Genomic DNA, 27,451 nt, shown 5'->3' on the forward strand with positions numbered 1-27,451 from the left:
AGCTTGTGGCTGAACTGTACCATACCGCTTGGCAAAATAGTCCCGGATAAAATCCTACAAAGTCTAATAACAAATGATGCCATAATTACGAAAGATCCGTGTATCAGAAGATATATGAATATGTTTGACATCTGGAACCTTTCGAGATGAATTATTATTTCATAGGTGAAAAACTGCCTCTGGTCTCCACAGTTGACCTTTGTAAAGCTTGAATTTTGTGTATTCATGGGCGACAGACTATGGAGGCAGAAGGGGAGTCAATGTAAAATTTATTATTGAGTTTCTCTTCAATACCCTGGCCTCAGAAACAAATTTTCACCCATAAAATTTACGAATGGTCAGACAAGGCCTTTCTAACCGGCCTTAGCCTGCGTAATTTCTCCTTGTTTGTAGATGGAGTGTCCACACTTGGAAGAAAGCGCAAGAATAACCACAGCGCCCTCTGTGAAATGTGAAAATAATCCATCAGAATTTTCTTGTTCAGGTACGTTTTAATGATTTTTGAAGCACTTCATGTTTTATAATTTTGTATGATGATGTGACTGAACGAACAGTGTTTACTTTTGTTGACATACTTTGCTTGATTTCAAGATGTCAACGACGCAAGGTCGGTTACAGCCGGAGTGCAAGGGCCATGTGCTTTGTGTACCGATTTTGTGATAGTTTTACATGCGCTGTCAATACGAATTTAAAAATTTAGTAGTTCCTTGCAATAATTATTTAATGCAATCCTCAACCAGAGTACACGCATTCCTGTTATTGGTGGGAAATCGGGTCAGATAGTTGTATACATATTTCCGATCTGACAGCGACATCCGTCTGTCAAGTTTGCTCGCCTGTCTGTCATCTGGGTAGTGTATTCCTACACAGCACACAAAGTGAAATCTTTGTGGCCGACCACCTCTCGGTGACATCATATGTAGAATTAGTCCGGTGACTCGACAACACCACATACAGAAATATAGCGGTCATATAACAGTTAATAATATGTGAGAGATGTTTGCGTACAGAAAACGTCTTGTAGACTACATGTAACACAGGTGTCGTTTTTTTCCAAATATGTTGGGTTTTTTTCTACTTGGAGAAAACCGAGTGTTTTGTTGAGAGAAAAGTTTCATATATTGAAACGTTTGAACATAGATAGATTAGAACAAAATGTTTTGCAATAAATTTATTTTGTTGGCAAATGTGCTAGCAGTCAAATTCATATTCAATATAAAATATTTATGTTATTAAAAATATTTTAAGTCATAAAACTACTTAACATGTTTAAACTGATTATATTCTGCACAAATTTTGAATTTGATACGGTAATGATCTGTGTTTGACCACAATATGTGTGACTGACAGTCACGTCTAGTTTGCTTAGTGGTAAGGGGCGAGGTGGTAGATGTAAACAGAGTTATGTCCCCTACATTGTGAAAGCATAAATATTTACTCCACTGTATTGTTGTTTTAAATATTTAGTTTGGACGAAATGATGTTTTTTGATGCTTAAATATTCTGATAAGTTGATACATAGAAGGGAGGAAGCCCATAATTTACCAAACATTTTCTTGTTTAACCATGTTAACAATGAGAATGGTACCTATGAACCTAATAATTTAATTGTCCACATGAAGCATAATGTCATTATTGTGATGCCACGGAAAGAAGTAATGTGACGGTTTAGTTGATGTGACAATTAATGCTTTTTTATTGAATGCAGTGTGCACTGTATTGCAGTGTTGCTAAAACCCTGAGAAATAAGTGAATGGGACCTTTATAAATTCTAATTTCCCCCAGGTTTGCCTTCTAAGGGCCCATAGTTTAACCCTGATAAATCCCTAATGAGGAATTTAAATAATTTTTTATAGTACTGATTTTACAGAATGTTATCGCTGATGCCTTATGGACCTTGTTAAGGTTTTAGATGTAGTTATCAATGATTTAGATGTAGTTATCAATGAAGGTGGCAACATTTCTTCACCACAGCATATTATGAAGTGTGGATAACCTGTAGATAATAATGTTCAGTTGTGCAAGTAAATTAGTAACATTGATTGACATTATCCTCATGGGGACTCTTCGTTAGAATTGGACCCACTCAAAATCTGCTCTTTAAACAGGTGACTTTGTTGATAGCATGTTCACAGGCTTGGACCCATATTATCTCATAGGATTGTCTGGTTTAAACACAATTATTTCGAATTTACTGTCAAATAGGTAGAATATTGCTTAATTTGACATTAAACAAGCATTGGTGATGTATAGTTAAAGATTGCCAATTTCCAAACAGTGTTTGCTGAAGTTCTCATGCTTAAATATGTCACTGAAGTCAGTATGATAAGGGAGTTATTTGACAATTAAACTTTTCGTAGTAACTTTGCAGATTTTAATATTTGAATTACAACTGCTTGACCAGAAAATGCTTCTAACGAGTGAATGAACATTAGGGCCTTTACAGTTCACACTTGTATTCGACCGCCTCTGTGGTGTAGTGGTTTGAGCGTCCACCCGGAGAGCGGAAGGTCGTGGGTTCGATCCCGACCGCGTCATACCAAAATACGTTTAAATATGGTACTTGTTGGTCCTGCCTGGCGATCGGCATAAATGAGTACAACAAGGACTGGTCGGCTCGGAGTCAGTATAATGTGTCTGAGTGAGGTATTCATGCCTCACTGCGGCATGATATCTCAGTGGGCTAGCACTATAAAACCAGCTTCAGTCTGGTCTAGTACAAGGAGCCGCAAATACACATACACACGCATGCACGTCGTCATATGAGCGAAATATTCTCAAGCACGACGTTAAACCCAATATCACCTCACCTCACACTTGTATTCAGTGAATTTCTTCATTCATTCCATTCTTTATTTGCAATCACTAGAATTGAATATTCAAACAGTATTGACATGAATATTCAGTGGGATAACCCTCACTGAATTACAGTATTATCAGTGTTCATGCTTTTGTCATGTTTCTTTTACCCTTTGGTGATTCTGGGTTAGAATAGGCACCCAACAACCTGTGCTTGTCGAAAAAGATGACCAAATAGTTAAAGGATGAGGACTATTTTTCTGGATATACAACTTAATTCTGTATAGGCGACGTTTCGACATAGATTCTAATGTCGTTGTCAAGCAAGTGATACATGAGAAGTAATTTTGGGTGATATATTTAGTATTATTTACATGAGATGTTTGGACAATAGATGAAGGATGAGGCGAAAATGAGTTGTTTATACAATAGAAGAGGTTGATAACACAGATAGTATACAGGATTAAGTAGGTTGATGAAGCCAGTTGATGGAAGCCAGTTGATGGAAGTACATGGTTGTATACATAAGGGATTAAGGATGTTGAATGTCCCTTATCTATGTTGAAACCTCGCCTATACAGAAAAAAGTTGTATATCCATAAAAATAGTCCTCATCCTTCATCTACCCAACTTCTAGAATGCCAATCAAAGAAGACCAAATAATTGTTTGATCAGCATTCTAGAGTTCGTGAATCAAAAATGAAACATACAACTTTATGGATGACAACTTATTGTTTATTGCATAGAGCAACGTTTCAATGTTGATTCTTGATAATGATACAAGAAGTTGTCATCAGGCCTAAAAAAAATGTTGTGGTTCTGATTACCCGACCCACCCTTGAATTCTGGTGCTGACCCAAGTCTTTTTTACGAGGTGTGAATAAAATAAGCTTTCAGATACCATTGTATTTTCCCAGCACCAACGGACATCTGTCATTCTGATAGAGAAAGTCACCATGATGGCCGCAAGCTTGATTGATAAATGTGTTATTAGTTCGTACTTTATTTCTAAAAAAAAAATATAAAAAAAATTCCTTCCTACCTACCTACCCTAAATTTTAAAGAGATGTAATTGGAACCACAATCTTTTTTATCCCCTGCCGCACGTTTAGCGCGTGGCGAAGCGGGGAATATAGTATTAGGCTCTGTCCGTCCGTCCGCACATACGAAATTGGAATATCTTAAGAACCGTTGACTAGATTCTTTTCATATTTGGTACCAAGGTTCATCACAGTACAAGAAAGGTGCCAGACCTTAATTTCAAGGTCACAAGGGGACTTCAACATTTTATTCTTGTCAGCGAGATATCTCAAGAACCTTTTCTCTAGATTTTCTTCATATTCATCACCAAGCTTTATCTAGAGAAGGCGCAGGGCCCAGTCGATTTTGGTGACCTTCACATAATTTTCAAGGTCATGGCGACACTTTGAAGATTTCAGCGTATTAACCTGCATGTTATGCTTATCAGCGAGATACCTCAAGAACCATTCTCTGGATTTTCTTCATACTTGACACCAAGCTTCATCTAGGGAAAGTGCAAGGCCCAGTCGATTTTGGTGACCTTCACTTAATTTTCAAGGTCACAAAGACACTTTGAAAATTTCACAATGTTAAATTGCATGTTAAGATAGTCAGCCTGAACCTGAATTCACTGGATTTTCTTCATAGGCTTTCAAGACTTCCCTTGAAAGTATTTCAATAAGCTCTTTCTTTAGTACCATTTTTGCATAGTTCATACACTATGACATTCATGTCAAGGTCAAAGTCAGTCTTGAAAATATTTGTATGTTTGAACAACTAAAGAGTAAGATATCAAGAGAGGTTGACATTTAACTTCATCTTAAACTTTCATTACTTTTTAAGTTTGATTTGATAATTTGTGGCGGGGATTATGTCACCTTAGTGACAAAGCTTGTTTTATTTGGCCTCAGTGTTTCTGCTGGCATGTTTTACAGCTGGACATTGTGACCGTCACATGGAAGGCCTGGGTTCGATTCCCCACATGGGTACACTGTGTGAAGCCCTTTTCTGGTGTCCCCTGCTGTGTGATATTGCTGGAATATTGCTAAAGGCGGCATACAACTAAATTCACTCACTCACTATTTGTGACCATGTATGAAATTTCTTTCAGTGTGCCAGACGGGGAAGAGTCCCTGGATCTGTCTTGCTTGTGGTGAAGTCAACTGTGGCAGGTATGTGATACAGGAGGCATGTAGAACACCTGCCTTACAATGCAGCATGTTTATTGGCTTTACGCTGCACTCATCTCATAAGTATAGGAAAGATATTTTTGGTTTGAGCCTGACATAATATTGGTTGAAACATATATTTATTTCTAAAAGAAATGGGTGGTGGGGTAGCCTAATGGTTAAAGCGTCCATACTCACTCTCTCCGAAAGCAGAGTTGCCAACCACTCCGATTTTGGCGGAGTTACTCCAATTTTCAAATGCAAAATCTGCTCTCCGATTTATCTTTAAAAAACTCTGATTTTTTAGAAAAACATCTGAATTTATTTTTACGGTATACAGTTTCGTAAGTCACCAGTGATTTATTTGAGTGAACACTGGTAAAAGCATTCAGAAGCTTAGTGTGTGATCCTTTGGGTGTCGATTGTGTATATTGCATGTTATTGACGATGAAGTTTCACAAAGTTTTTCCAAACGCATGTCATAGTCCGTATGAAAGTGAAACAAAATGGCAGAGCCGACCGCTCACCCCCAACTCTCACCTTTGGTGCTCAGGGCTGGCTTTCAGTCATGACTCCGTTTTCTTTAGATTCAGGGTTGGCATCTCTGCTAAAGAAAAATAGATTGGTTACAAGGAAAATGCTTTAATCAGTACCACTCCGGCAACAGTGAACAATAAGAACATTTATCTAAAAAGGCTAAGAAAGTAAGACGTGAGTTAGAGGTGCCAACCTCAAACAAATTCGCAAATTGGAATTAATTTTTCGTTCAGTGATAAGAAATAGTATAAGTATAATCATGTAAATCTCTTGCTTTTTATGATGAACTCATGTACAGATTTAAGAATATCCATGTTGGTTGTGTTGCTTTGCAAAGTACTTCCATATAAAACTGTATTTAAGTTATGATATAATACCATTGTCACTGTGTCTGACAGAACACTATCTAAAGTTACAATTGTTACTAGTTTCCTGGCTTTATTTTAGATTTTGTCTTTGAAGGATAAAAGAAACATGCTTTTTGTTATGTTTCTGTAATTATGTTTTTTCAGATATGTGAATGCTCATGCCAAGCAACACTTTGAAGATGCCAACCCGGCTGTTCCCAATCATGCAGTCTGCATGGACTGTCACAATCATATGGCATTCTGGTGAGAGGCATGTTCCTTTGTGAAGCTGCGATAAGTATTGTTCACTAGAATGTTTGTATAAGCTGTCATTATCATTTTTGTTGGTAACTTGATGACTCTTCTGGGTGTTTTCTTTAGAGATGGCCTATGTTTTTCCCCAGATTGTAATGAGTGTATTTAATTTAGGGGTTTGTTGGCCTCAGTGCAGGATGGATCAGATAACCGGCAACTGAAAGGTGAACAAGTGAAGAGTACCATTTGTATTGTCTTCATTATGTTATCTTATTGAATTTTGTTTTGATTGTGTTGTGATGAATAGCTCAAGTGGGTTTTATTGCAGTTCTGTCTTTATTTTCAGTTATGTCTGTGATGAGTTTGTGATCAACGACACAGAGTCTGGACATCTGGAGAAACTCAGGAAACACTTAGAATCTCTTTCTAGATTAGCCTCTCAGTCTCAAAGGTAATGGTCTATGGAATAGTTTCTGTTGATATCACTGTCGTTTGTAGTTTCCCAATATGTGGGGAAATTGTGTGTAATATGTAGGGAAATTTGTTAGCACAGCGTCATTTATTATCCCCCCGCAACAACAAAGTTGAGGGGGATATAGAAACGAGTTCCGTCCCTCTGTGCGTCCGTCACACTTTGTCCGAAGCATATCTCCTAAACTATTGCTGATAGCATAACCAAACTTGGTACACATGTCAACCATGATGTCTAGATGTGCCTTTTGGGGGTTAGACCCAGATGCGAATTTTATTTTTTGCGGTTCCCATGGAAACATGACTTAGGCTGTGATTATGAGGATGTCATCTTGTCCGGAGCAGATCTCCCAAAACTATACATGATAGCTTCATCAATCTTGGTACATATGTCAAGCATGATCCCTAGATGTGCCTTTTCGGGTTTAGACCCAGCTATGAATTTAATTTTTTGCGGTTTCCATGGAAATGTGACTTAGGCTGTGGCTATGAGGATGTCATCTTGTCCGGAGCAGATCTCCAACACTATTAGTGCTAGCTTCATCAAACTTGGTACACATATCAAGCATGATCCCTAGATGTGCCTTTTGGGGTTAGACCCAGATATGAAGTATTTTTTGTGTGGTTTCCATGGAAACGTGAGTTAGGCTGTGGCTATGAGGATGTCATCTTGTCCAGAGCTTATCTCCCAAATTATACATGCTAGCTTCATCAAACATGGTAAAAATATCAAGCATGATCCCTAGATGTGCCTTTTGGGGTTTAGACCCAGATATGAATTTTATTTTTTGTGGTTTCCATGGAAACGTGACTTAGTCTGTGACTATAAGGATGTCATCTTGTTGCATTTCCATGGCAACAAGTTAGGCTTCAATTGAATTTGATGGTAGTGCTCCTCTCTGGAGCAGATCTTAAAAACCTTTCAATACTCTCCTTCCACTTTGCTGTATACACTCCAAAACATTTGACATAATCATAACAAGTAGACATATTCATAAAGAGTATTTTGCCGTTGAGGGGGATATTGATGACTTTGTCTTCATGTTACATTCTTCATGCATCCAAATACTTGTTTCTCAAAAATCAAATAGTAAGAACTTTGAAGCATGCTCCTTATTTCTTCATGAAGTTGACATTTTACTACTGCGATTTGTACTACTTAAATATGCTGTACAATTACTTGTGAATGATGATTTAATGATTGTTAATGATTCTTGTTTTAGTGCTCAAAATTTCCGGAAAGAAATACGAAGGAGGGATTCAACAGGGTCAATAGAAAATGTCAGGAAAAAAGCGAAAAAGGTAAGACTTGTTTTGACAATTAACATTGGTTATCATGAACTTAATCATTTGTATAATTTAAGCTAAGGAGTTTTTCATCTGATAAACTGCCATTTTGTTTATGCTTTGAATATAAATGTATCTATAATGTATTTGCCATATTGCTTGGAACTAAAAGTAGTTGAACTATCTCATATTGACATGACTTTTGTGACAGTAATTTGAATACCAGAGTTATAAGTTTGCCTTTTTTATCAGCATTCCTGTATCAATATGTTTGTTCATGAATATATTATGTTTCAGGATGACAAGTCATCCCGACCAAGATCCTCAGGTTTACGAAACCTAGGAAACACATGCTTTATGAACGCTGTTTTACAGTCACTTAGGTGGGAGCATAGTTAGTTTGCAATCAAACTTCCTTTTCTGTAACCATGGTAGTTCTGGATAGAAACTGCTCATCACAGAACAGAGATAAAAGTAGTGTTGTCTTGAGTCAGATTGTCAAATTTAGTCAAAATGAGTTTATGCTTTATATCTAAATAGAAACTAATTATGATATAATTGGGGAATAATGTGAAGTAATATTGAATAAACACTGTGGAAGATTTTGTCCTGATAGTCTTTGTGTTGTGTTTTCAGTAATATACAACAGTTCTGTGGATATATAAAGCAGTTACCTTCTCTAGAAGACCAAGTGTGTAAGAGAAAATACAACCATGCGAAGAAAACCCGTGAGACTGGAGAAAACATGTGAGTGTATGTGCACACAGGTTATAGTTGACCTTGGTTTGCAGAGTAGTTTGAAATCTTTTATAATCCTTGAACATTATTATAGCCTTCTTTTATGCCTACACATACCTGCTGAGTGAGCGCATGGAAAAATACATCGAATGTATGACACTGTTGATGTCATCATGAATATATATTCCAGACATAGGTTTTATTTAGTGTCTAGTGTCGCCAAATTCCAGGTTATTACTAAATACTAAATATCTCCTGTTTAAATGTCAACTTTATAAATATAATGTTAGTATTTTGTTCGATTTTCAGCCTTCTGATTGAAGAACTGCGAAAAACGTTATGTGCTCTCTGGCAGGGCACCAAGGCTGCCATTTCTCCAGAATCACTCTTCACAGTCATCTGGAAGGTGGTTCCTCGGTTCAGGTACTCTACACTGTACTTATTAATGTTCTGTTAGAATCTCTGCTTCATCAGCACGCCACAAATATTGTTTTGGCAATTGAAGATGTGGGGTCTTGCAAAGTATGTTGTTGCTTTTGATGTTATTCAAGCTTCATGTTGGATCATGCAGCATTGTCAATCAATGCCTACCCAGATTGAGTATAGAATACTGTATTATATGTATTGGATCCCTGCTCCAAATTCAACCAATCAGTTGAATCAGTTTGAGGAGGTGTGGATACTTCCTCTTTGTCTTTAGTTTGTCCTATTCTACATCACAATGAAAAACAAACATGCAAAAGTTCAGGCCTACCAAAGAAAACCAACAGAGAACTATGGAATTTGTTCAAATATACAATAAAAATAGCCACACAGATTACAAACAAGGCACAGTCCCCATAAGGCCCCAAAAAATATGTTCGTTTCCTATTACATGCTTTTCAAAAATAGGGTAGGTGGGTCGGTTTTATCTTCTTCTTTTTTAAACTTTTTAAAATATATTTTAGTAGCACCAGGTGGGCACCTGAGAAGGTTTTCAAGAGTACCATATCATGTAGTGACAATGCCTTGTGATGAAACATTGAAAGATTTCTATATCAAATCATTATTTATGTTATTTATTTGCAGGTTTTGTCAGTGAGAGCCCATTATGCCAATTCAATCAGTCTAAGTAAACTGTCAACAGAAACCCAAAAGCATATATTCTGCAGGACATATATCTGTGTTTTATATGGGTTTTCATTTGTTGTGAGATCAGTGTTGGCGACCGGGAAAGAGTAAATCCATTTTGTAAGTCCCGCCGAACCCTAAATAGTAGCCATTGTCTGATTGGTTAAATCAGTTCTGTCGTCTCGCATTTGATGTAGGATAGGGTCGGTCGGGTTACCGGAAACGGACATATTTTTTTTTTGTGCCTAAAGTGTGTTTTGTAATGATTAAAATCAATTACATCAAGCTCAGTAAATCCCACTAGTGTCTTGTTTTTGCAGTTTTTTTTTAAATGTTTGTTTTCTTTTCTTTGGCTTTGAAATGGGGGTGTATTTGTTGAATGATGTTGAGGGGGCAGTTGAATGTTTCAGATCATGTTCGCAGCTTATGTAGTTTTATGAAGTCTATTCAGGATGTCATTATATTACTGGGACAAAGTTACCAAACACAATGTAAAGCCCATTCAGCCTTTTCCATTGACTATGACTGTTGCCTATATTAGTGTGTATGATTTTAGAGGCTATCAACAGCAGGATGCCCATGAATTCATGAGGTACTTGTTGGACCGCCTTCATACGGAGCTGCTGCAACTCCTTCCGTACCCAAACAACAACAGCCCCTACATTGGGCCCAAGGGCAAGAGCACCATTGTCACAGCCATCTTTGGAGGGTTGCTGCAGAATGAGGTCAACTGTCTTATATGTGGGATAGAATCCAAAAAACATGACCCCTTTCTAGGTAAAGAATCAATCATCTTATGAAATGGAGTGATCAATCTTCTTGTATTGACATTAGAGGACATTACAGAATACTACGCTTGTAATAAACTCAAAAAGACCACTTATTGAAGTTCATTCCAAACATATTTCCTTACACGCATTGTAACTGAAATATACATTCAGTAGCTGAAGCCAATAACGAGCTTGTTATATCTGTCACTGACTTAGTTAGAAGCGTGTTTGTTATAAACATAGTTTACTGTAGCTTGAAACAGTATGGCGATAAAGGTATTTGGTAGTTTATGCTGTGGTGTAAATTGTGTGTGTATAGCAATTTCATTGTGTTTTAACTCTGTTCCAGACCTTTCCTTAGATATCCCATCACAGTTTTGTTCAAAAACAACAAAACCTAAAGAAGGAGAACCCATGTGTACATTGTCTGGTAAGAACACTATTCTACATTTTGATATCATATTGTTTCTCAGCAAGTGTGTAAGCTCCCTGCTGGCTGTAAACTTGAGTTAAAGATAAGGGTCAGTAATGATCCTTGTAATATTTTATCTTAACTTTTTGATAGCCCACTGCAGATTATGGGTTGTTATTTGTATTTGTAGATTGCCTGTCCAGCTTCACTGATGTAGAGGAACTAGAGGAGTCTGAACTGTACATGTGCAGTAACTGTAAAATGAAACAGAGGTCAACTAAGAAGTTCTGGATCCGCAGGTTGCCAAATGTCAGTATCCATCTATGCTGTCCTCGTTATTCCTTGAAGAGAATTAGGAAACAAATAACAGAGTATTCCTGACATTCTTGTCAGCTTTGGTCCGACTGCATCCATATATATAGTGATTCTGACTGTGAAGGTCATATTTCTGAACACAATCTAACATTTGTGTAGGATATGCAATTAATGTTTCATTAAGCTAGGATCTCCATTTAGATAAATTGTTTTCCTGTCAAAGTTAATCCAAATTCAAGTATTTTGCAATTTGTAAAATGTTTTCTTTGTTGAAGAGTTAATGACTTAATTTTTAAACTTATCCTATCTCATGACTTGCACCTCTCTCTCTTCATTCGACCATGAGTGGAAACGAATTAAACATAATGTTTAGAACATATCAACTCATATCCCTTACATTCTACAAATAGATATGTAATGTCATAGCAAGTTGGAAATTTTAACTATACATTGTATATTTATATACTTATCCTATCTCACGACTTGCACCTCTCTCTATTCATTCGACCATGAGTGGAAATGAATTAAACTTTGCTCCAGGCCTACCTTGTCCCTGTCCCCGTGCTGTGCATGCCTCCCTGCCTTAGACATGCTCACTAGTCCGTGACAGCACGTGGCATGCGCAGTCCTCACCCACGTGATCACCTTACATACTCATTCTCTTTCTTGTCGCTCAACAGAGTGTACATGAATTTATCGTCTGAGAATTGCTCGTCATGGATAAGCCTGTTCAGGCTAAGAAACGAAAGTTTTGCGCTCAATGTAATAAAGTTTTTTCAGCATGGGACCCACACACATTATGTGTTGATTGTGTGGGTTGTTGTGATTGGGACAAACGTTGTTCTAAATGTTCAGGACTGTCAAATGAGGATTTTATAGCTTACAAACGTGCTCGTGCCAGGCGTTTGGCAGACAGGGCCAGAAATGCTTCTGTGGGACCTGGTCCCTCTCCCTCTAAAAAACAACATTTAGATCGCCCCACAACTGCTCGGTGTTCTAAATCTCCCGTCTCTCCTGACGAAGATCTTATGGACACTTCGTCTGATTCTTATTTGTCTGAGAATGTCAGAAGGCTTTTTGGGACGCTTCCCTCACCTAGCTCAGGTTCTCAAGTGCAGGGTAGGGTGGTAATGACTGATAATTCATCTACACGGGATTTGCGAACTACTTTATCTCGTAGATCCGTTTCATCGGACCGTTCACAGTCCTCTAGAACTTCTAAATCCAAGCATTCATCATCTAAGCATGAATCGTCACGGTTGGAACGTTTCCGTTCTCCTGTTTGTACGGTTTCATCCCACCTGAACAATTCACCCTCACGAATTGAGTCACCATCTGGTTCGGAGGTTCGAATTTGTTCTTCTACTGCTGGGAAGCATCGTTCTAGATCTCGCTCACGGTCAAGCTCTCGTCGTCCTTCCAGTTTACCAGCCCGAACGGATTCACCACCTCGATTCATTTCACCAATCAGAATTTCGGTCTAATGCCAGTCCGGGTTCACAAGAACAGAGCCATTCACCTAGCCGTGTCATTGCCGCAGGTCGAACGAATTCACTCACCTGAGCCGGCTCACCAGACCGAACTGATTCACGTGATCGAACGGATTCACCAGGACAAACTGGTTCACATAGCCGGCTCAATTCACCTCACCATATCATTCGATTCGACTCACCTTCTCATAGTCGGATCAGTTCACCACAGCGTTTGGATTCGCATAGTCGTTCAGTCTCACCTAGTCTAAGTGGTTCGCCATTTCGTTCCGGTTCACCTAGCCATCCGGTGTCTTTTCGTCAGACTGGTTCACATAGTCGGTCTCATTTACCCCAGGTGAATCAGGATGTCTTGTCTAGTCAGTCTAGAGCTAGTGAACACTTGCGGTCAGCGCCTTTACGTGGTAGTTCACTTTATCAGCATCCTTCTGTGCGTGTGATTTCCCCACCTAGGCAGCGTTATGGTTCAGTGGATCGGCGTCCACCTTCATGCCATGCTACTTCTACCTTGCCTCGTTCACAGGTTATTGCTGAGTCTTGGAATCCTGCACTTGATTCCTCTCCAGCGCCGGATTTAGACACCATGCTTCGTGCTGTTACGTTGGCTTGGAATCAGTGTCATTCGTCCTCTCATGTTCAACAATCGTCTGCCATACTTAGCAATAATCGTTCTGTGGATTCGAGGGATCCGCTTTGGTCTCAGACTCCCTTGCCTTCTCCAGGGCAGTCGGACATCTCCACTGCAGATGGCAGTTTTGATGCTGTTGAACCGGCTCACATGCTAGCTTGGATAGTTGAGAAACGTCTTATGTCATGAGACATAGAGATATTTCCAGTATCACACTTCCCTTGCATCCATGTATTCAACAATTACCTTCTTCTCTTGATGTGGCTTTCGGATGGAAGGATGAGGACGAAGGATGGTTTGTCAGCCCCGAGGTACCGACCGTTGACGACACATACTTATGGTATTGAACTTTGGTCAGCAGCACCTTTAGTTGATGATGACATTTCTCTGGTCTGTGGTAAGCGTTCCAGTTCGCCGTTTTTTGTGGAAGACAGGGAATTGGCTCATTTAGATGCTGCCATTCAGCATTCTATCCCTTCCATTAGTTGTATTATTTCGGCTGTTGACGCTGTGACGGCAGCTGTCAATCATGCCTATACGGACCAGGACGCGTACGTTAGGGGAAGCATGGCTTTGATATTGGAACAATTCCAGGTTGTCTTGGGGCAACTTTCTCATTTCTTTTGCTATCTACTTGCCATACGGAATTGAATTGTTTCGCCAGCCGTGGTCAATGGATCTATTGTGGAAGTTGCATCCAAAGTGGACCGTATTAATCAGTTTCAAGTGTCTGTAGATCTGTTGTAGTTGCAGAAAGTTCAACTTCAAGACTATGCGGCACTGTCGAACCCCACACTTTACCCCTTCTAATCCAGACCTTCGTGACTGTTTGAAGGACAAGGCGCCTTCTCAACCACGAGGCAGAGGCAGGAAGTCTTTTCGTGGTTCCGCGTCACGTCGCCCTTTTAGACCCGACTCCCGGAAGTAAAAACAGTGACTCGCGGAAATCAGAGCTTGGATTGGTTCTTCCAGATCTGGTGGTTCCGGTGTTCGATTCCCCAGTAGACAGGCGGTTGGGTCTGTTTGCTCCCAACTGGGAGTTTCTAGGGGATCCATTCATCACAATGACTCTCATTCACGGCTATTGGATGCCTGTTATCGGGGAACCACCCCTCACCATTCAACCTCTGCAACGAACGTATCCTCAGGATCAGACTGCAGTCCTTTCATCCACAATTTCGACTCTGCTGGAGAAACATGCGGTAGAACGCCTCGATCAGGTGTGCATAACTCCAGGGTTTTACTCCCCGATTTTTCTTGTGCCAAAGAAAAACTCAAGCAAATTGCGTCTCATATTCAATATGAAGGCGTTCAACGCTCGTTTCCTCATTTTCGAATTGTATCCGTCAATCTTCTTCGTTCAATCCTGAAGAAAGGGGATTTCATCATATCCCTCGACCTTCAGGACGCATACTGTCACATTTCGATTCACCCAGATCATCGGAAGTACCTGAGGTTCTCCTTCGAGGGCCATCACTTCCAATGGAAAGTCCTTCCATTTGGAATCTCTATGGCCCCGTGGCTTTTTACTCGTGTGACCAAACCCATAGGCAGTTTCCTTCACTGTCGGGGAGTGACTTTCGAAAGCTACATAGATGATTGCATTCAGGCGCAACAGGATCCAATCGGGATCATCGGGAGTTCACCGTCAAGCTGCTCAAACAGTTAGGGTGGCTCCTCAATTACGAGAAGTCTGAGTTAACACCGACTTGCAGACTTCAGTTTAAAGGGGCGGTATTCGACACGGAACAAGCCATGTTGTTTGTCCCCCAGGACAGGTGGACCAAAATTCAGCGTCTGGTTCCCCTAGCCTTGGATCACCCCAGAATAGAGGTCAGCTGCAGCTTCGCCCGCTTCAGTTATTTCTGCGTCCTCATCTTCAAGCCAACAACCCCAGGGAGTTGATTCGGCTACCCATGGAACTGCGTCCAATTCTACGTTGGTGGCTCAACGTACAGAATGGTTGCGGCGGTGTCTCTTTGGTGCCCTTCAGTCCGACCCATCACTCCTGCCCAAGATTTTTCGGACGATAATCTACCCACTGTCTCGACCAAGTGTTGACCTATTCGCCACTCGATTGAACTCTCGAGATTCGTGTCTCCGATACCGGAGACAATCTTCACGTATGCCACATTTGCAGAAATCAATAATGGCCAAGGGCTATTTTTACAGAGCCGCTTCAGCCATTACTGCAGCTCATCGCACATCTACACGTTCTTTGTATGACGATAAGTGGAAGAAATTTGAATGTTATTGTCAGGTCAGAGGGATTACTTCCCCTACTACCGCCTCGCCCCAGGTTGTTGCGGAATATTTACAACATTTGCGGGCTACAAGAAAACTCCGGGTTCCACTTTGGCCACTTACTTGGCAGCCATTAATTCGGTCTTAGCTACGACTTTTGGTACGAAGGTTTCGACAGTACCTGGGACTGCAGTACTTTAAGCTAGCCAGCCAATCCAGGAAATTTCTTCGACCAGCTTGGGACTTGTCCGTAGTTCTTCGCCACTTAGTTTCTGAGCATTATGAACCTTTACAGGACAAGGACTTTGAACAGGTTTCGTTCAAGTCCTTTTTCCTGATTGCCTTGGCCACAGCGGCACGAGTATCAGAACTTCATGCTCTAGATGTCAATCGTGTCCGTTTTGAACAGGGTAGACATGGCAAGGTATTTTGGGGATTGCGCTGGGACTTTGTCGCTAAGAACCAGTTGCCGGGTCAACCTGATCGCCTTTTTACAATCCCACCTTTGTCTACTATTTTGGGCCCAGAAGATGTCGAGGATCTCTGTCTCTGTCCAGTTAGATTGCTTCGCATTTTCCTTAAAGCATCGCAAGAGCGCTGCCGCCTGTGTAAGAGACTGTTCATACCCTTGTCTACTGCTTCCAAGATGGAAGTCTCTCTCTCAACTCTCTCATATTGGCTACGAGCTACAATACTACGAGCCTACGCCTTTGCCGGTTTACCGCCACCTACGGCATCCAACCTTCTTGAAACCAGGACATTGGCTTCTACTATGGCGTTGATTAGTCACTTCTCGTTAACTGCTATAATGCTATAATGGAGGCCTTCATCAATTTGGACCACTCATCCTTGCCCAACAGTTGTCAGCGGTACACATCGCAGATAATGAACTTCCTTGTGCTACGATGCTATATGGATACCCATTAGCGCAGATGATCACCATTCGGGATTGTTTCTGCTTATGTACAATCTGAATAAATCTGAAACTTATTTCTGTTTTGCGTCTTTGATTCTTCCGGGATTTAGATTTCTCCTCTCATTTTATTTTGTCCTTACTGTCCTCTGCTCCACGGAGTTATTACGTCAGTGAAGCGAGTCATTCCTGAACTGTTACACTTCGTAGCGTTCATGCTCCTAAGTACCTCTACACATCTATGTGATCTTACTGTGGTAAGTAGTGGAAGTCATAAGATGATGTTGTGGTACTGAACGTTAATATTGTGAGTTTTTCCGATTCAATTACCCTTTCACCCTCCACGGGATGGTGTCGTGGGGGTTGTTTCGAAGCAGGGGCTGGCCCGATACTTGTCGTTAGACTTTTATTACGGGGTGTCTTGGAAATCGTGGTAATGCGACTGTTTTTCACTCACTAAACTGTGTCCTTTCACTTTCGTGAAGGTAGTGACTGAACACCACATTGCTCGGGGATCCCGGTCCCTGTGAGCACTTGTGCTTAATAAGTCAATGGGTTCGAACTAACCCTCGCACGTAGTGACATTGGTAGTTATTAGCCTACCTTGTAATTGCTTCCTACAGTTGTTTAGGCATAACGCTTAGCTGTTATCGCTTGAACTTTGGGTAATCTATGATCCACCTTCCTACAGTGGGATAAGTGCAAGAATTTGGAAATTTTAACTATATATTGTATACTTATATACTTATCCTATCTCACACGATAAAGTCCCACCCTACCTCCCCACTACTTAGATTACCACCGTTCCGGTTTTGTCCTTTTATGGCTCCAAGATCGAGAATGAGTATGTAAGGTGATCACGTGGGTGAGGACTGCGCATGCCACGTGCTGTCACGGACTAGTGAGCATGTCTAAGGCAGGGAGGCATGCACAGCACGGGGACAGGGACAAGGTAGGCCTGGAGCAAAGTTTATTTCATTTCCACTCATGGTCGAATGAATAGAGAGAGGTGCAAGTCGTGAGATAGGATAAGTATATAAATATACAATGTAAAGTTAAAATTTCCAACTTGCTATGACATTACATATTTATTTGTAGAATGTAAGGGATATGAGTTGATATGTTCTAAACATTATGTATGGTGAAATGAAAGATGTATTACTAATGCTTCAAGGACATCCCAGCAGTTTACTACAAAGGCAAATTATAAATTAGTATAAAAAACAACAAATTATGCTCTGGTGCATGAATAAGATCAAAATGGTGGTAAACTCTTTTCGTGGAATGTGAAATTATGCAGTTAAAGTGAGCTACTGTACCTGTGGCACTCACTGAATGAGTCACAGACACATTTTCTGAAACTATGCAAAAAATGAAGATATATATTGTTATTATTTAAGATCATTGAAATTGTCAGGTATATTCATGGAGGAATATTTATTTTTTAGGTATTATGTCTACATCTGAAGAGATTTAGGTGGAGCACGTACTGTCGAGTGAAGTTGGAGACATATGTTGACTTCCCTCTCCGAGGACTTGACATGAACAAATATGTGTTGAACACACTGGTGAGTGCTGCACTTGCATCTTGGCAGCAGCAACATCTGACAATGTTGTTTGTTTTTTGAGTAGAGAAGACTTAAATGGTTGATGTGATGTAATAATTACTCCCTTGTGAAATGTAAATTGCATAACGAGTGTTCTGCTGAGGCAGCGGCTTTGTGTAGTTCTTTCAATAATACTGGCACATAATACTTCCTCAAAGTGGGTCATCAGACACCTTCATGTAGCTAGCCATATTTATATAATTGTGAAGAACATTAATGTCAGGACTATTGAATGAAATTTTGAATAGAATTAATATGATGGAATACAGATGTAAGCCCATATATGAAATGAACATTTTAAGGCCAGATAGGGTAAAGACAGGAATAACTTATACACTCCAATTTTGTATAATCTGGTTTTAAGTGTTTGTGTTGTGAATCAAAGTCGAAGCTCATTGTATGCTTGTATTATGGGTTCAGTGGTAAACCCAAAGTAGTCAAAGACTATTCCAGAGTACCCTGTTCATTTTAATCTGTAATTAAAAGCAAGATATGTATTTTGTGATATATTTCTGATCTTTTCATGATCACAATTTTGTAGTCATTGTTATATTGAGGTTGTAAGAGAATTAAGTCCTAATTCACTGGATATTAAAAAGAATTTACAAGCGACCATGAAAACATGTGCATTTGCTATTAAAGGACAGAAAGCTGGTTAACTTGTTGGTAAGCATGGTTTTATTGGCATGCTATATTGATAGTATACACTGGATAACATGAAGATCCAGTTGTGAAATATTGTTCTTATCAAGGTTACTAAGGAATATATTTATGCAGGGTGACACTTACCAAGGTGGAGAAAAGGCTACCCACCAGCACTGTTTTCCAAAGGCAAATACCTGAAAATAATTTTTTATTAAGGCCAGAAAATCATGACCGAACTGTTTGATAGGTTTGAAAGAGTTCAGAGATAGATCAATTATAAAATTCCTTTCATTGTTAAAACAGCCTAAACCGCCTGACCCTGGTATCGAAGAATTGCCAACTGCAAGTAACGTTAGCGATACACAGAATGTTTCGCATGGCACACCTGACAGTGACAGACCAATAAAGGTAGAGAGTTTCAAAGCCTTGGTGACTAGACATGGTTGTCACATAACTCAGAATAAAATATGATGAGATGTCAGTCTTCTACAGATTGTGAAATCTAATTCAGTGACAGCTAAATTTTGATTTTATAATGACTACCTGGGAGAGACATGTTAATTGCAGGTGTCACAATTGTTGCTGTAGTATATGAATGTTATGCCTGAGATGGAAGCCATTCCAAACATGTGGTGTATCGTTAGCATTACTTACCATAGGTTTTGAAAATAACCCCATATTTATATGTTGAATTGGGCCTGCACTACATCTTGTTCAAATTCTAGGCAGACCGGTTCTTGACATGTTTAACTTACTGTTGAAATATGTTTATTTTGCAGCATGAAACACGAGGTAGTTGTGCTGGAAGCAACATGTATGACTTAGCAGCAGTCATTGTACACCACGGGTCAGGGTGAGTTGAGAAATATGCTATACTTGATCATACATACTTCCTATAGTAGTAGGGGGCGGTGGGGTAGCCTAGTGGTTAAAGCGTTTGCTCGTCACGCTGAAGACCCGGGTTCGATTCCCCACATGGGTACAATGTGTGAAGCCCATTTCTGGTGTCCCCCGCCGTGATATTGCTGGAATATTGCTAAAAGCGGCGTAAAACTCACTCACTCCTATAGTAGTAACAGGTAGCGTCAGTCTTCCAAAATCAAATGATAGCTGACAGAATTAGGTTGTAGTTCAGGAGAAAGCCAGTATTTAAATGTTTTATTTCCAACCATTTTGTGGGATGTTCATAGATAATGTCAACTAAGATTTGTCTGAAGTTACAGGTCCGATTATTTTGGAAGAGCATTTCCCAACCCCATTAGCCTCTTATCTCCATGCCTGTAACCATACCCAAGTTACCATACCTATACACTGTTTCGGGTGACCTTTATTGAAAATAAATAGGTCTTGTGATGCCTTTCTTCATAGTTAATGATTTAAGGGGTTTTGTACATGAATTGTATCAATTTGGATTTAGTCCCTGAGCTGTATAAAAGTAGAAACTATACAAGATGTTAGGGGTGTAACGGTACGCTCATACCACGGTACGGTACGTATTGCGGTACAAGACCTTCGGTTCGGTATATGAGATATGATCATAATGCAGAAAAGAAAAGAAACGCATATATTTTGAAAGAATTATTCCATTTCTAGACATTTTAGAAAAGGTTTAGAAAGGTTATTAAAATGACGGTACGGTATATCGAACCGAAGGCAAGATACCGCGGTTCTAATAATACCGAGGTATACCATTGCGCCCCTATAAATGTCATAACAAAACTTGGTACACACATTCACTAATTAATGTAGAGGTGCCCTTTGCTGTAATTTCCCCAAAATACTTGAATTTAGATATTTTCCCTTGTTATTGAAACACGTTAGAGTAGGTTTCATAGTCAACCTCTTCCACAAGCAGGTGGGCACAGGTCATTCTCTTCAAAATCATTTGATTTATGAGAAAGTAAAATGACTGGCAGCATGGAAGCTGAGTTTGATAAATTGTTTCCTATAAGAAGAATACTTCAGTGTGAAAGTTCCCTGTGGTTTATGGTAAATTTTTTAATAGGATTTATGATGTAGATAATGACTGTACCTATGTAAAGGTATCTTGTTTCAATTCCAGGGCTGGGTCTGGCCATTACACAGCTTATGCTACACATGATGGTGAGTTGTCTCCCTTGTTTCTCTAAATGCAATGACTTGTGAGGTAATCTGGGTTTTTTAAAACAAAATTAGCCAGTATAAATGCAAATCAATATTTAAACAAAATCATCACTGTAAATGTCTGTGTCTGCTCAGATATGTTTTGTGAAAAAATTGTTTCTTTGACAAATTTTTCATTCTTCAGCACTCATTTGATTTACTCATTCTTGACACATTACATAAATCTTTTTCATCTGGTATTGAAAGATATGTTTGACTTTGCAGGGCAGTGGTATCACTTCAATGACAGCACAGTGACAGCATGTGATGAAGAAACTGTAGCTCGCTGTAAAGCCTACATCCTGTTCTATGTCCGACGAGAAATCAAGCTGCCAGACTATCTGCTGAATGGCAGTGCCAATAACTAGTTCCAATGTCAGCGGGCATGTGGCCCATGTGGGAAGGATGTGTTTCTGCACAGTGGAGTGCTGGAATTACCTGATTAACTGAACGACAAATGACACCAAAATTCCTATTTAACCTGGCTCTTTGTGCTAATATTCACATTAGTACCATATTTTCTTGAGTCTAGTGCACACTTATTGTTAAAAAATTCAACTGTATAGACAGGCGGTGGGCATATTACACACAAGAAATGACTTTTGATAATTTTTGTCCCAATGAATGTCGATACTGTGAGCATGAGACACCTGAAATCCTTAGAGATTTATGCAGGTTAGTCTCTTGTTGCCCTGACTTGTTGAAAAGGTGTTCAATTGTATACCCAGACTTTATTTGTAATTCTTTTTAATTATTTAATTACAAATTTCAGCAAAAAAAAATCAGCTTTATATTGGCAAAGATGTGTGTGGACTGGAAGATTGTTTCAACAAATGAACCGAAAGCTGCAGAGAATGGATACATATGTCATGAATGCCACACTTGAAACTCATAAAAAGTCAGTTTGTCTGAGTCTGGGCCCTTATTCTCGAAACGTTCGTAGCCCTAAGAATTCTTAACTTTGATCGTAGCCAATGTGTTAAGAATGGGCTTAAGAAGTTTGTAGGGCTTACGAAGTTTCGAGAATAGCTAGCCTGGTACTCAAAATGTGGTTGTGCATTATGCTCAAGTGTGCACTGTATGCAAGAAAATATGATATTGTTTAATTAAAACCTTAATTTACATCTAAATGGAAGAAATAGTGAGGGGGAGGTGTTATGTTATCTAAACATGATAGCTATAGTGAAGTTCTGTCTTGTTTCTATGTAGACATGTAAATCCTTTTGTGCCCTCAGCCTATATATTCAACTACCAATACTGTGATACAGAACACCTCCTCAACCACATCCTATATTCAGTTAACAAGTCAGGTTTACATTAGATGTCTAATTGCCATTGAAGTTTGCTATCTTGAGAATAATGTGATCTGTGTTACGTGGTGTTGTGTCATCATTGTGTCTTCAATGCTGGCGAGTATGGAACAGACATTGACCTTATGTGTGATCTATCCTGTGGTATTGCTGTGATAGGTCACACTAGCTTGCTCCATGACAGCAAATATAATCTCTTCATTCCTTGCTTTGCTAGCCATGGCATTCTGTGATTGTAACATCTCTGCAGGTACTATCAAAAGACCATCTTCATGCAAATGTTCCATATATTTTCAATGTGGTCACAAGGAATTGATAATGTATTTGGAGTATGTCTATCTGTCTTGGTGAAGCAATGTTATGTAAAGTTCAGATCACCACCTTGTTATTCAGGTCAAAGTTCAGATCTCTTGAGGACCAAGTCTGTTGTATCTGTATTAAAATAGTGAGTGATTTATCTACAGCTTCATCTTAAGACCTCCCTGCAGTAAACCAGCCAGCACTTTCCTCCACAAAGTGATCTTAGCAATCAGATTATTGTAAGCTTTGTCAGAGTATTGGAATTATGATTTATCTTGGCGTTAAGGTCATGTTGTGGAATGGGATTGTGGTCTCCATTCCATGGAGCTTTCTCTATTTAACTACTGTTGTAAACATGGTAAGGTAAAGAGATTTAAGCTGTTGCTAGATTTATACGAGCTGTTTTGGAAAGAAGATGTCATTTCTGTGACGGTGATCGGATCAATGAATTTACCAGAAGTAATTACTTTGTGTTGTATCCTTCAAGGCTGTTTACTTAATAGACATCTGTTTTTATGTAATTCTGTTGCAGTATGTAGTGCAGTCTATTAGTGCTATGTTGTTTCATGGGCGTGTTACAGTGAAGTTGTAAATTTATTTTTAGTCCAATATCGAAGTTAATTTGATAACCATAAGTTTTGCCAAGAGTTTATCACTTTATAAGGCATTGATGTTGATAGTTAAAGAGTTGAAACCAAGCTTGAAAGCTAAGTCTGTAAGTGTGTTAAGCTAGGCTCTATTTCTGTACCCATGGCACTGTAGCAATACAGCAGCTATAGTTATAAGCACATCATTAAATGGCATTTATTTCCTCTTTCATTTAGTTATCTTTAACATTTGCTATTTGTCTTTTCAGACAATACTGTTGGTTTTACTGGTAGTATGTATATGCTATTTATGATGTTAGTTTTAACATTGCAACAAACTGTGTCCAACTATATTGACTACCTCTTTTTAGTGCTTAGAAACAAAGATCTTTATTTTGTTTAAGATGTATTGACTGATGGGGGGCTGAAATATACCGGGAAGATTGTCTGCTGTGACAGTTCAATATTAGACTGAATGACAGTTGCTGTACACTACTAAACCCTTAACGATATTTGCATTGTCAGTTACTGAATATTAATTACAAACTAATATATTTGATACTATCATTCTCAAGTTAATGTTCAACTGTTACATGTTTTAGTCTTCTTTTTTTGTTATTTTAGTGAACTTGGTTTTTTTGGTCTACAATGTAGGTGATTTAGACAATAACAAAACAAAACCCAATCATTTGCTGTTTTCTGATGATTATAGTTCATTCCTAATTCTGTCGAGGTCTTCTGTCAGTTGATGGTAATGTGACGACATATCAGGTGTCCCCCATGAGTTTCAGGGTTAAATGAACAGGCACTGCCCATAGTGCAGACATTGGTATGGGGCTGATGGGTGTTGTATATATGAAGTAGCTCCCAGGGAGAGAACGAGTCAAGACTGTATTGGAGAAGTATGATTGCTTTATGTGTATGTGTCTAATTGTGTCTGAATGGAAGGCGGCAACACCTCAGTCATCAACAAACTGGATGCTATACAATAGCTTACAGGTACTCCGTGTAATTCTAAGACATTCTGGATGCTATTCAAAAGTTTGGAATAGCCAGTTTTGTGCATCTAGTAGCCCTTTGACAGACTGTTTTAACAGTGGAGGTGGAGAAACAACCCTACATCTGTTAGCTTATCTCGGCCTGCCCCATAGCTATGATTAGCTACCAGCGGTTTTGGGTAGTGGGGAGCATTTCAGGGCTATTGCATCCACAGCTACAGCAACACTGTGTCTGTCCCTCTTTCCCTGTATTATGTGTAGTTGTATCATAACATCTGTCTGAGGAAATGGGTTACATCCTGTATTTGATGCAGTAAACATTCTGAGGCTTCAATGTGAAGGAACAATCGTTCCTAGTTACAGGTTTCAATAATGAATTGAAACATTATTTGTAATTATTTGGTGAATGTAAAACCTGCAACATCAGGGTCTAGGTCTGAAAATAAATGTTGCCTTACAGTACTCACTTGTTTGAAAGTTTCGATGTGGACAAGCTTAAATTGATAGACTGATTTTAGTGAAAGATTGCTTTGGAGCGGTTATTATTGAAAATACATCATCAGGGACATTTGTAAACAACTTCGAAGTATTATTGTCTACTATGAAATAAATAATATTTTGTTTCGTTACGTTTTGCAGAGGTGTAGTGACAGAGCCAATATTTGCTGCATACATGTTGAATAAATGGTGTGTGATAGGATGTGTCATATTCACCAGTGTATCATATAATCCCACCATCATCAGCTGATGTTTGCAGTTGTCAGGATAGCTAGTGATGCAGCTGACAAGTGTACATTTCATTGACATTGACACCATAGCATTTCCACACCTCATCGTGTACCTTTAGATCAACAGCATGAAGAGTTTATCTAGGCAATCCAGAAGTCCTACTAGAAAATGGGGAAAAGTTTTGAAATCAATGTTTGATGTTCACTCATCTGTGGTGATTTAGCAGTTTGGTTATGCTATGCAAAATTCCTGCAGTTTTGGGGGAAGATTGATAAAAGTATAGTACTGGTTTGAGTGAAATGGTTTATTTTTGTGAATTTATTTGGAATCAACTGAACCAGCAGATTATTTTGAAGCAGGGAATGTTTGGTTGATGAGGCGTGGCAGTGGCTAGACAAGGGATGTTGATGTGGGTGCTTGGATCATCAGTAGCTTGACTGAATGTATGTTGTGAGGGAGGGGTGGGCTAGCTATCGTCCCCTCCCACACCTGTCTGTCTGTATATAGCCTTCTCCCAGCTGTATTTGACCAAGTTTTGTGTGGATTGGTTGGCTACCTCATCGATTGGGATAGCTTTACCATCTGTCTGTATGCCCGGGCTGGGCTCGGTACTGGAGTGCATGTTGATCATATGAATAAAGGTGATGAATCAACTTGTCATTTGTTGTTTTCAGTTGACATTAATTTGTTTTGCTGTCCATTCTTTTGCTATTTCCTACTTTAGCAAGGGAAAAAGTAGTGTGGCGTATTGGCCACAAGATGTATTAAGTCCGAGGCCAAATGCTAGAAAAGTCACTAGATTTAGGATCTCTCAGGAGCAGTAAAAATGTTATCCAGTATTTAGTAGGATACTTCCCACCCTGCAAGAATTCTTGTTGATAAGGAACTATAGACCAACTGCAGGAGTATTAACCACATGGTTTAATAGATGATGATTTTGATGCTATCTCTACATTTGGCCAAGGAGTATATGTGATATTATGAATGTTTTACACTGATTTTACACTGATTGTGACCCTCCTGTTTTCTACATATTAAACTCGGAGTGATGTCGAAGTCAGCATGGACATATTGTCGGGTGATAAGAATGTGAGAAAACAATCACTTCCGTAATCAATTTTGAAGAAAAGACATATTTGTGTAGATTTTAGGTGAAATGATACAACTAATAACATGATTTCATTTATTAATTTTTACCCAACATACTGGAACACAAAAACATACTGGAATTTGTATTGTTTGTTTGGAATTTCGAATTGTATTAATAAAGTGCAGTCCCAGAAAGAACATGGAAATTTGGCATATCAAGGATTAAATACTCTGAATCAACAAAGGAAAACTAGAACATTTTCAAAATTGGTTTAATCATATTTGAAACCTTGATATAAAATGTATACATGTCTTAAGACACTGCTCAACATGATATAACATACAACTATTTACTGCAGTGCCTGTTGAAGGGGGTTGTGCCAATTGACACTAAGTGAGCATAGCTGAAATGTGATTGAGACGGGTTCAAAAATAGATTTATAGGCTCCTGTTACACAAATCTTACCTGGCCAAATTGAGTAAAATATTGCAGATTGCTTTTGATAGATGAAGACAGTGGTTCTTGTGCTGGCCTTATGCAAGATGGGAACATCATCACAACAGTGGTATCAACCTGTATTGTGGAAGCCTAATAAAACTTGAGTACTGCTGGACCATCAGCTGTCTGTCAGGACATATCAAGCACCTCTAGGACCATATACAAGCATCACTTTACTGGCTACCCAAACTGGGTTTGTTATAACCGTAAGTTCACTTGCCCAAGCTGATTTCTGGAAAGACTTGGGACATTTCCATCTTGTTTTCCACTATTACCATTAAATATACATTACAGCAGTAGCAGATCATTTCTGTGGGCTTGTGAAACTAGAAGTAAATCTTAGCCCTGATGAAGGCCTGTGTTCCTGAAAACATAATACCCTGTAAATTTGCATTCACTTGTTTCAATGAGACTCTCAGGCTTCACATGTCCAACACAGTATTCAAGTTGGAGCTTGTGTATATGTTTATAAGCCTCTTCGAACATCTTTTGTGGCCATGTTGTGTACTGACAGGTTTATTAGAAAACAATACATACATCTCAGATCATTTGCAATCTGTGGTCTTCATACATCTCTATAATGCTGATGGTGGAAAAGACTATGTGTTTGTATAGAAAATATATAATTTGTTCTATGGTTACAGTTCCCCTCCTGGTGAGTAAGTGGGAGCACTACGGTTCTTGATGGTTATGTGTGGGGGAAATAGCTGGGCCATTGAAGATAAAGCTATCTCTAAATGTAAGGAAACCAAAAAATGTTTCTTCATAAATAACAGTGTCCACCTGAACACTGGACACTTGTATGAATGTGACTGAAAGATTGACAACAAAATAGCACAAAATACATGTTTCAACAGCCACATTTTTGTGGAACCAGTTGGCAGAAGCTGAGGTGGACCAGCTGATTACAACAGTGGCTTCATATGAGAATATGTACCAGGTTGTATACGGCTTGCAGCACAAGAGGTCAATGTAGGACTTTGCACAATGTAATTTGTAGCCACATGACAATACAGGCCTTGTATACACCAGACCATACC

At 39.2% G+C, this 27,451-nt stretch overlaps 1 protein-coding gene across 2 annotated transcripts; it reads left to right on the top strand.

Moving 5' to 3' along the window:
• The first annotated feature begins 225 nt into the window (after positions 1-225).
• Positions 226-25,476, top strand: LOC124261263 (ubiquitin carboxyl-terminal hydrolase 3-like). 2 transcript variants are annotated; one of them, XM_046695573.1, is made up of 16 exons: positions 226-484; positions 4,931-4,991; positions 6,038-6,136; positions 6,474-6,578; positions 7,822-7,900; positions 8,183-8,268; positions 8,522-8,632; positions 8,933-9,046; positions 10,290-10,510; positions 10,853-10,933; positions 11,106-11,224; positions 17,954-18,073; positions 19,061-19,165; positions 19,537-19,610; positions 20,820-20,860; positions 21,125-25,476. In XM_046695573.1, exons 1-16 carry the CDS (start codon positions 394-396, stop codon positions 21,265-21,267), a joined length of 1,650 nt encoding a protein of 549 aa, XP_046551529.1. In that variant the 5' UTR covers positions 226-393; the 3' UTR covers positions 21,268-25,476. The 2 variants fall into 2 exon arrangements, with proteins under 2 accessions (XP_046551529.1, XP_046551530.1); XM_046695574.1 differs by lacking the exon at positions 19,061-19,165.
• Positions 25,477-27,451: the final 1,975 nt, after the last annotated feature.

The sequence above is a fragment of the Haliotis rubra genome, unplaced genomic scaffold (assembly GCF_003918875.1).
Source record: "Haliotis rubra isolate DU_JTF1 unplaced genomic scaffold, ASM391887v1 Scf792, whole genome shotgun sequence".
In the NCBI taxonomy this organism is placed as follows: Eukaryota; Metazoa; Mollusca; class Gastropoda; order Lepetellida; family Haliotidae; genus Haliotis; species Haliotis rubra.

What these genes read in the sequence shown, in the direction of transcription:
- LOC124261263 (XM_046695573.1), top strand. Translation starts at nt 394, where the DNA reads ATGGAGTGTCCACACTTGGAAGAAAGCGCAAGAATAACCACAGCGCCC. An exon ending in TCAGGAAAAAAGCGAAAAAG is followed by an intron (nt 7,901 to 8,182) that starts GTAAGACTTGTT and finishes ATTATGTTTCAG; the next exon opens with GATGACAAGTCATCCCGACC. An exon ending in ACCCATGTGTACATTGTCTG is followed by an intron (nt 10,934 to 11,105) that starts GTAAGAACACTA and finishes TTGTATTTGTAG; the next exon opens with ATTGCCTGTCCAGCTTCACT.